Raw genomic sequence first — 10,817 nt, 5'->3', positions numbered from 1 at the left:
GCGGGGAACGTTGGAGTCCTCCATCTCTGAAGCAAGCACCTCCCTGTTTGCATAAGCTGCCTCGCTGTGCCGGCCGCCATCTTGGCTGCCAGTTAATTTGCATATCTCGCTGATTAGCCAATGGGAAGGGTAGCGGTCATATGCCAATTACCATGTTTCTCTTATTAGTGTAGATGTCCATCATCTGCCCTAAGGCACTGTTTTTGTTATGGTTTCTTTAGGTTTGCCTCTTTTCTCCAAAGTCTATTCTTATTAGTAGGGGAAATGTTTTTACAGATTAAATTTTTTGAACTTTGGAGATTGGAACTTTTCTGCTCACATGATCTCGCTACACTTTTGTAAAATAAGCATTTGCTGGAGCATTTTTCATGTTCTCTGAGACTTTCCTATAAAATTGGATTAGCATGTGCTTTCGTACAACACATACAGGTTCCTCTCAGCCCCATCTGCCTGCAGGTGCCTCTGGAAGGCAGACTCGGTGCTGCTGGTTTAGGGTTGCCTGGGGATTGCCTTTAGGTGTCTGACACCTTCATCTTGACCTTCCTGCTGTCATTAACCTGGGGGAGCAAAACGCTCCCTCCCTGAGGTTCTGAGACTGGTGGGAGAACACTGGAGCCCTGCCCAGGAGCCAGCAGTGGTGCCTCAGGGCCCATGGCATCAAAGCTGAGCCCCTCTACCAGGCCTCCAGGCCCTTCACCGTGTGGCCTTGGCCCCTCCCCCGGTCGCCAGGCCAGTACCCCTCCCCCTATTAACTACACATGCCCCACTCATTCCTACCGCTGGGTTGGTGCTCACACCGTTCCTCTTAGATGGAATGCCCTCTGTCCTCCCAAATGCTACTCACTGCCAAGGCCCAGCTCAGCTGGTGCCCTGCCTTGTCATGATCTCATCCTCTGAGCTTTTGCTGGATGAACAAATTGGGGAATAGAATTCCCTGGAGTGATGAGGGTGACTGACTTCCCAGCTGGTGTGTCGGCCACCTGAGGAGCCTGACGGAGGCTCCTCTTTACACAGACTCTGACCTGACACTCAGCAAAGCTTGCTGATGGAACAGGAGTGCTCACTTGCTTCTCTGAGACCAGATTGGCTGACCAGACCAGTAGGCACAGCCTACTTAGCACGACTTGCCCTGACCTTGGATGGAATGCCCTCTGTCCTCCCAAATGCTACTCACTGCCAAGGCCCAGCTCAGCTGGTGCCCTGCCTTGTCATGATCTCATCCTCTGAGCTTTTGCTGGATGAACAAATTGGGAATAGAATTCCCTGGAGTGATGAGGGTGACTGACTTCCCAGCTGGTGTGTCGGCCACCTGAGGAGCCAGACGGAGGCTCCTCTTTACACAGACTCTGACCTGACACTCAGCAAAGCTATGCTGATGGACAGGAGTGCTCACTTGCTTCTCTGAGACCAGATTGGCTGACCAGACCAGTAGGCACAGCCTACTTAGCACGACTTGCCCTGACCAGGCCAGGATGTGTTGTAAGGGTGTGGACTGGATTACTTAATCCTTCCAGCTGGGCTCTATGGGGTAGTTTGTGGGAAAGACTCAAAGGCCTTTGGAGCTATGGTAACAACATGCGCTACTTGGAGCTTGTGGATATGTTTCCATAAGGCCAGGCCATTCCGTCCTCATCCACATCTGGTATCTCTAACCCCAGCTGGGTGACTCAAACCCAGTGTGGGCCCTGGAATCAGACAGCCCCATTTCATATCCCAGCTCCATCATTTAATAGCTGGATGATCTTGCTTCAATATTTGTGCCTCATCTTTAAATAGGAATAGAAGTACCAATAGAAGATGAATACATGTTAGCTGTTGATGTTGCCATTACTTTTTTGACAGGAAGTAGGACTGCTTTGTGCTCACCATCACCACCTACTGGCCAAACAACAAACACGCTGGCCATCACCCATTGCTATCCATTCACTTATAGGTGATGGAATGGGAGAGGATGAGCTGGGGAATTTGTCTTTAGAGGGAGGTGGTGGGTTGATAAGAAGTGGGTGCCTGTGAAGATGGATTTCCAGGCTGTTCTGAAGGATAACAACAATAATAGCAACTGCCTTTCGTCAAACACATAGCAGTGCCAGGACCCTGGCTGAGAGCTTCACATACACAATCATGTTTAATCTTCCCAGCAAGCAGGAAGCTCAGACACACCTCTCTGACCCAACAGCCATGCTCTCGCCACTGTGCTGTCCACCCAGGAGCTTCATTTCAGTCCCACAGACCAGACTCCCTCCTGACCCTCTCCTGGCTGAGTGTGTGGGCACCAGGACCTACCGAGACTTGTTGAGGCCTGCAGCCAGGCTCCTGTCACGGATCCGAGTCTTCATCACTTCATTGTAATCTCCATTCTTGAAAATCGGATGTGCAAACCAGCCTCCCATGAACTGCAGGTGGGGGTGGGGGACGACAGCCTCAGCATTAGCAGGTACGCCCCTGGACACTTACCCCCACTCCCCACATTCTTTCCATATCCCATTCTTTTAAAAATATATATTTTTATTGAATTCAGAGATGAAGGGAGAGAGAGAAAGAAACATCAATAATGAGAGAGAATCATTGACTGGCTGCCTCCTGACACCCCGCACTGGGGATCAGTCCACAATCCGGGCTTGTTCTCTCACTGGGTATTGAACCGTGACCTGGCTCCTCCTCAGAGCCAAAATGCTTCCTGAGGCGAAACCTGGGAGAGGGTGCCCTCCAACCCCTTCAGAGACATTACCAGGAGCCAGAGAAAAACTTGGCGATGTGGCCAGTCTTCTATCTCCTCTTGTCAGGGCCCAGGCTGAAACAGGGTGGGTCATGTTGTTGGCACCTGCCCGCTAGTCCCTCTACTTCCTAGGAGCAAAATTCCACGACCAAGAGATGCGTGTCCTTATGTTAAACTCCTGGAATTGGGGGCACTCATGAGTTTCAGAGAGTCTGAAGTTTCCAATTGATGGAAGCCTTTGGCTGAGGAAGTAAGGTTATATGGTGACACCTGGAGGTTGTATGTGGCATTGCAGCCTGGTTCTATTAACTGTAGTCAAACCAGACACTGAAGAGAATTTCTATTTGTTAGCTCCAAGCCAACGTTATACCCAGCAAGGACTACATGCACAGATCATTTTTAAGACCTAAAAGATAACCCCAAAGAGCTTTCATCACAGCAAACCTCTGAGGTAGGTAGGTCCTCTCCACTGCACAGACGAGAAAACAAAGGTCCAACAAGGTTAGGGGATATTACCAAGTTCACAAAGTCAGATAAGAGCAGAACAAGGCCTGCACCCTAATGCATTGTTCTGCGATCTAATTCTATTCCCACGAGATCACGACAGGAGAGGAGACAGGGAAGAGTAAAAACATTGCCCGGAGGGAAAACAGACCTGGACATATCTCCTGGCGGCCTCCACGTCCTCCTGGTTGGAGGGGTCTCTGGGCTCAGCCCAGTCGCTGCTGATGGTGATGGAGATGAGGCCGCCTTGCCTGGCGCGGTACACGTCGTCGTACAGGTGCCAGGCCTCAGCATGGGCCTTGATTAGGTTGTGGCCGGCAATGTAGGGGGCAGTGCCAGGCCTGAAGGAGATGCCTGGAAACACACGTGGGTGTCGGCCAAGAGGGAATGTGGCCATGAGTGGCACTCTCTGCCTAGAGACGTCCGCTATGTGTTTGGGGGGAGAATGGAACTTAAATCCTGGCTCCACTTCCTACTAGCGGCCGTGTAACTCTGGGCGAGGATTTCAGCCTTCCAGCTCCTTCCTCTGGGAGTCGCGGGAGAAGGAAGTGGAATAGTGCGTGTGGAACCCCGGCAGCCATGTCTGCACGGACAAGGCGCTGGATGGATGTTGGGTTCTGCCCCCTCCCCCAGAGGGTGCTCACATGCCTCAGGCAAAGCGCCCAGAGGAGCCCCGCGGGCGGGCGCTGACACCCGGGCACTCTGGGGAGCCCACGGTGGGAGCAGAGGTTGGAGAGGACACCTGATGGAAGCAGCTGACAGAGTCCTTGGGAGCCGATGGTGTGAGGAATGGAAAACCAAAGCGCCAGCCAAGGACCCATGGAGCTGCATCTGGTAATGGCTCCAGGGTCTCCCTGTGACTTCCCAGCTTTTACACGTGACGACGAAGAGCACAGAGATGAGCACAGATTACTCCTCAGCTCAGGACTAGAGGAAGGGAAGGCGGGATGGCTCTGAAGGGGCAGGACAGGCCCACAATCCCCATCAGAGCTTTTGGGGTCAAATGTGTTTTGGAACAAAAAGGTTTTTTGTCTTAGAAAAGTAACGAATCACCTACATGGGATTTACATATGGCCCTGGCAAGGCCTGGAGCAGCTCTCCGCAGGGGGACCGGCCTGCCTGCAGCAGAACTCGGGCAGGAAGGCCTCGAGCAGCCTCATGTTGGGTCAGGGCAGGCTGAGCAGGGCAGCCAAATCAGTGACCCAAAACTGGGGGATCTGGGAGTCGCAGGAAACAGACTGTGGGCCTGTGCAGCCTCAGGGGTCGCCCCTTCCTACACCAATTAGTCCACGTCCCCACTCGGGAGCTTCTTGTCTGAGGAAAGGCAGAGCCTCAGAGCAAAGAAGCCCTGGGCAGCACTGACGTGAAATTCAGGTTGAGCCCCAGTGGTGCAGATGGGAAACTGCTGCAGGAGCAGGAGCAGGAGCAGGAGCAGGAGCCGGAGCAGGAGCCGGAGCTAGCGGTGGGCATTCTGAGGCCCTGCCCGCGGCTCTCCTGGCCCCTCCTCCAAAGCTCCCCGATTTCAGGCTCACGGGGGCTAAAAATGCCACATCCAGCTGACAGCGGGGCCGGGCCCTACCTGGAGCCGCTGTCCCGTAGCCGTAGCCCTGCAGAGCAATGACGAAGGGCTCGTTCAGCGTGATCCAAAACTTGACCTTGTCGCCCAGCCGCTGGAAGAGCAGGTCCGCATAGTCTCTGAAGCGCCACACGATGGTCTCATTCTCCCAGCCGCCCACATCCTGGAGCGCCTGGGGCAGGTCCCAGTGGTAAAGGGTCACCTGGGAGAGAGCGCGATCAGCCAGACCATCCACCCGCTTTGCACGGGCAGCCGCTGGTGCCGGCCATGCCCCAGCACACGTGTGCTGCGGATACAGAACCAATCATCAGGCCAAAGAGGCTCGGTGGCTCTTCGGCGGCCGGGGGCGGGCACAGTGCTGAAGTGGAGCGGAGAAGCCTGGCTGTGAGTCGCAGCTGTGCACCCACTGCTCTGGGCTCAGGCGCCAAGACCTCCACTTCATGGCGCGATAGTGAGGCCCAGGGCATGGGGCCCACATGTCTCCAGTATGAGCCGTGGTGGTTCTCATCTTGGCCAAGCTGTGGTCTCCACTGCCCTCAGCCTGCACTGGGCCACAACCCATCGTCAGCCCAGACCCTTCCCTCTGCCTGAAATGCCTTTCCCTGCACGCCCACCAGGCCACCCACTCTTCTTTATCTGACACTCGCACCTCCCTGGAGCTCCCGGCCACGCTGCTCCCTCTCCCCCTCCCCCCCACCTGCAGGGTCTAAGTGCCCTCGAGGGGGACAGAATCCTGTGGCTCTAAGGTGTGTGCTCTCTGATCTTGTTCTGAATTGTTGTATGTGATGAATCTTGTTGTCAACCCAGATCAGGGGGTCCTGCAGGAGAGCCACTCGGCCACCGTCTCCCCCACCCGCCCTGCACGCACCATAACAAACGCTGCATGGCTGGCTTGTCCCTGCAGTGTTATCAGGGAGGGGAGAGTCCAGATAACAGTGGGTGGGGAGAGGGGCTGTCCTGTGGGACTGTGCTCTGGCCGCGGTGCATCATCCCCAACCACACAACAGAGGAGCCGCCGGGCTTCCCAGAATGGGCGCTCTCCTGCACATTACCATAAATGTCCGGGAAAGGAAACTGTTCTTAGGCCTCAAGTTTGAAAATTTTGGTGATGGCAAAGTCAGCCCACACATGAGCTCCTGTGTTATTCATAATAACTCATGGCTTATGAATACACACACTTTTGCCCCAGTTCTGCCCCTGGGACCAGATCCTACAGATAAACTACCCATATGGGGGCTGTATGTCTAAGGTTACTCATCATAGCAGTGGTTATAGTGGCAAAAGAGTGGAAGTGCCATATAGGAGAGTGCCCATTAAGCAGGGAAGTTATTAGAGAGATAAGATGCAAACAATTCCACATAACAACAATAAAATAGGAAACTATGTGTGGATATGAAAATATCTGTCGGAAATATGTATGTGTGTGTGTGTGTGTGTGTGTGTGTGTGTATACATACATATATATATATAATATGCAAAGTGTCCCCTCAGGAGTTTGACCAGAAGATTGGTCTCTATGACATGCATTGACCACCAGGGGGCGGCGCGGAATGAAGGAAGGCCCTGGCTGGCAGCTGGAAAGCCCCAATTGGCCCTGGTTGCCGGCCAGGCCTAGGGACCCTACCCATGCAAGAATTTTGTGCACTGGGCCTCCAGTTGTTAAATAAAAGCAAGTATCTTGCCTGGCTGGTGTGGCTCAGTGGTGGAACATCGTCCCATGCACCAGGTTCAATTCCCAGTCAGGGCACATGCCCAGACTGTGGGCTCAATCCCCAGTAGGGGACATGTAGGAGGCAGCCGATTGATGTCTCTCTCTCATTGATATTTTCATGTTTTTGTCTCTCTCCCTCTCCCTTCCTCTCTCTGAAATCAATAAAAACATTTTTTTTTTCCTAAGAAGCAAGTATCTTACCATTATGAGAAAAGAGGGGAAAGGAATATACACACACAGACACATCTACTGGCTTCTTCCCCCAAAAGGACATGAGAACCTAGCAAACTTGGCCCCACAGAAAGAGGAACTGAAGGAGGAAAATCTACACTGCAGACCCCTTTATGCTCTTTGACCTCTTCTCACATGACTTTGTTAACAATTCAAAAATTAAATTTGAAAACAGATTTTGTTTACACGATGAACAAGCTCCCTGGCCCAGCTGGCTCCCCCACGTGGGCAGGCCTCCCGGGTCCAACCTCACCTGGGGCTTGATGTTGGCAGCCAGCAGCGCGTCGATGAGCTGCACGTAGTAGCTCAGGCCCGCTTCGTTGATGTACTTGGTGGTTCCATCCGGGAGGACACGAGGCCAAGAGATGGAGAAGCGGTAGTGGGACACCCCCAGGTTCCGCAGGGCGGCCACGTCCTCGGCGATCTTGTGGTAACTGTCACAGGCCACGTCTCCCGTGTCGTCGTTGCTAACCTTCAGTGGTGTGTGGGAAAACGTGTCCCAAATACTGAGTCCTTTGCCGTCTGCTCTCCACGCACCTTCGATCTCAAGATGACAAGACACAACCCAATTAAGTCCTGCAGTCACGCCCTCACAGGTTCCTTTGTGTCAGCTGAAGTCCCGAGACAGGAGGTAAGTCCTCTGGAGCCTTCGATGGCCCCCCTCTGATTTCTAAACTCCTGCAGCTTCCCGTACATACTTTCTGTCACTGTCACTGCATCCCCACAGACTGTACAGCCTGGGCACTGATTCTCTCATCCTTGTGTCCCAGTAGCTACCATAACAGCATCTGCTCACTAACAGTTCGAATGAACAATTCCACGTGCCCCCGCCCCACCGATGGCCAAACAAATCCCAGCGACGCCGGGCGTGGGGGCAGGGTTTCTGGTCAGGACGTGTGTCTGCTTCAGTGCTTCCTTTTGGTTCTCCCGCCCATCTTAAGGGGAAACTGACCGCAAGCCCCGGGCAAACACCTACCTGCAGGCTCAGGCAGTCTGACAGGTACGATTTCCGTCACTTACTTAGAACACTTCCGCATATACGGTGTGATATTATGTGACTGGGAAGGTAGTGTGGTGTTTAACCAAGGGTACGATCGGCACAGCCCCCATGAGAGGGGCAGGGACGCACCCTGCATGGGCTATGGGTGGAGGTGGTGGCCTCGGTGGCTGGGAGATCAGTGAATGCAGGGGGACTGAGCAAACAAGTGACTACGTTGAGTGCCGGGAGCCGGTCCATCCTTGCTGTTTCAAGGGACCTGGCATATATCAGAACCAGATTCCTCACCACTGGAGAAAGGGGCACTCATACAGAAAATGGGAAAGCTAGCAGGAACCTGTGGAGGTATCAGTGTGAACTCATGGCCCTGAATATACATGGAGATGTAGGTGGGTGCAGAAGCATATACAACTGTGTGTCTGCGTGCATGTGTGTGTGTATGTGTGTGTGTGTGTGCATGTGCACACAGACTTCCTAGCTCTGTCCATTGAGGACCTAAAGGTGATGACACCCAGCAGCAGTGAGCACCCTGAGCACCCACATCTTGGTTTCTAAGTGCCCTTGTCCAATACAAGGAACCAGGGCCCATGAGAGAAATAGCTGGTGACAGGGCTGGGCAGGAGAGTTACAAGAGGAGCCTGGAACACCTTGTGCCGGAAAGAATTGGGGAAGAGCTCAGAGAAGGATGGGCCATGTTCCGAAGGCACCATTCCAAGCACAATGTGGGGCAATCGGAGCATCTCAATACACAATGACAGAAAAAGTGCCACCCACTGAATACAACAGGACTCCGTAAGACCAAACTGATGCCATATATCAAAACACATTTAGGTATAAATAAAATATAAGTAAGTAGGAGAAAAGGCAAAGCTCAACACATTATGTGTTAAATGCCACATAATAAATAATGTAAAGGAATGATGAAATTAGGAAATTACCATTTGTCCACTATCATAGCAATAGCCGATTCAGGCAAAAATTACCACAGTTGCTAAAGCTAGTGGGTGAAACTTAATGAGAAACAGGCTATTTGTATAGTCTCCAGTAGCTCCCCCTAAATCACTTATAGCTACAAAATACTTCTTAATTTTATGGTAGAGAAACCTGGTAGGCACCTGCTCATTCAGGTGTAAAGTCTGTTTCACATACATATGGAATGTGCATACACACACACACACACACACACACACACGCTCACAATTGTGCACATAGAGAAAATGAAGCAAATGGTAACAGTTGAGGAGCATGGGAAAGGGTACATGGGAGTCCTCTACTGCTTTTGCAACTTTTCTCTGTTTAAACAGATTTCCAAAGGAAAGGTTTCAAAAAAGAATCCAGTCAGATGGCATCTAATCTACATTGTAGGCACGTCTCATCCATTCTCGATTCACACCCCACATTTTGCTCATTAGAATATTCGATGTCAAAATTGGGGAGAACGTGCCTGCTGGCTGCTCCCTGACACCAATTTAATCATTCAAGGCGTGGTTACCAAAATGTTTCCAAGACTGTCCCGCCCGTGCACGGACAGAGTTAAGAACCCAGCGGGCCTGCCTGTGTCCCTTCCTGTGTCAGCTGCAAACCCAGGAACGTGGGTCTCACCCAGCCACTGTGTTGTCCCCGCAGGGACATTGATCAATGTCTGGAGACAGAGCTGGTTGTTACAACTTGGGGAGAAGTCTACTGGCATCTGTGGGCAGGCCCAGGGAAGTTGCCAAACACCCCACAGTGCACAGGACAGCACACAACAGAACTGTCCCCCCAAACCGTCCGCCAGGCCACGCTGGGGTCCTCCCAGAGGAGCCTGTGCCTGAAGGAAGAGCCACAGAAGCCTGTCTCGGAAACCTCGGCATTTCCTCCCGTGAAGTGTTGGCCAGAGCACCTGACGGGACCAAGAACGGGGCTTCCTCCGGTCCACACAATAGGCTACACGAACGGTTCTGTGTGTTTGGCTAACACATGTCTGAGTGTGGCAGAACTTGCCCCGAGACGTCAGTCATTAATAACCTGGTGGTGCGGTCATCTGGGGGCTGCTAACGCTCGTCTACCTCGAACGTATTTTCAGCAGCTATAGTCGTCCAGAAAAACCCGGGGGCGGGGCCCTCCCAGCCAGGCCAGCTCATACCCCTGACCCTGCCCAGGCCTCACCCTGAGCACACAGAGCCCCTCCTGCTGCAGAGAAAATAAAAAAGATGTAAAGCAGGGACCCGCAACTAAAGGCCTGAGCAAGTCTCTCTTGGCTTGTTATCTTTTATTTCTCTGGGGAAACGGCAAAACCCTCATATTTTCTGTATGAGGAAGCTTCACCTGGCACGTATAAGGTGATGGTAGGATGTTAGGTCATCAGGAAAGAAACCCGTCTCTAATAACCTCGGGCCGATCGCACGCCCCTCCCACCGCCCCTCCGTGGCAGCGATGACCCATTCTTTGGTGACTAGAAAAAGAAACCTCGACAGCCATGTTTCCCACTTGGAGGAGAGCAGGTGAGAAAAGCACCCAGCAGAGAGTCTTCGTGTTCACGCCTCTGCCTAAGTGTGTCTGCCCAGGCTCCACCTGCTCCTTCTCGCCTGCGAACACCCATCTCAGCACAGCCCTTGTAACTGTGCTGGTCTGCCTGTACCGGGGGGGTGGGGGGGGGGTGAGGGGGGTGAAGAACCAGGGCTATCTGGGAAGAGGTCCTCCAAGATTCCCTGATGGCATCTCTAACTTCCCTCCCACAGTCTATGAAAATCCCCTGCTCACCCTGCCCTTCCCAGCCCTGACCCCAGAGCCCGGCGCATAGTAGGTGTGCAGCAGACGTTGCTGAACTGCCCTGCACTCCTCACCTGATACGCAGCGGAAGCCGCGCTCCAGATGAAGCCCTCGGGAAACTGGCCATAGAGAAACTCGTCTTCCCGGGGCAGCGGCATGCCGTTGCTGGTGATGACCTCTGTGTAGTACCTGGCGGAGGCTCTTGCTGTGCGAGGCCTGTTCGAGTTGTTGAAATCAACATGGTACAGTCCAAACTTGACTGTGTAACCATTCAGCCACTCAAAGTTGTCCATCAGAGACCACGCGGAATACCCTCGGAGGTTCGCCATCG

The 10,817-nt window shown here is 53.0% G+C and overlaps 1 protein-coding gene across 1 annotated transcript in view; it reads right to left on the bottom strand.

Moving 5' to 3' along the window:
* LCT (lactase) overlaps positions 1-10,817 on the bottom strand; it is a 42,151-nt gene that overhangs the window by 7,514 nt on the left and 23,820 nt on the right. The window contains exons 9-13 of the mRNA XM_006767152.2: positions 10,561-10,808; positions 6,992-7,282; positions 4,800-4,998; positions 3,372-3,574; positions 2,284-2,393 (exon numbers count right to left, since the gene is read on the bottom strand). Coding sequence (XP_006767215.1) covers positions 2,284-2,393; positions 3,372-3,574; positions 4,800-4,998; positions 6,992-7,282; positions 10,561-10,808 — 1,051 coding nt within the window. The remainder of the gene's footprint in view (positions 1-2,283; positions 2,394-3,371; positions 3,575-4,799; positions 4,999-6,991; positions 7,283-10,560; positions 10,809-10,817) is intronic.

The sequence above is a fragment of the Myotis davidii genome, unplaced genomic scaffold (genome assembly GCF_000327345.1).
Source record: "Myotis davidii unplaced genomic scaffold, ASM32734v1 scaffold2042, whole genome shotgun sequence".
Lineage (NCBI taxonomy): Eukaryota > Metazoa > Chordata > Mammalia > Chiroptera > Vespertilionidae > Myotis > Myotis davidii.
Note: the sequence above shows the minus strand (reverse complement) of the source record. Positions and strands in the feature narration are given on the sequence as shown.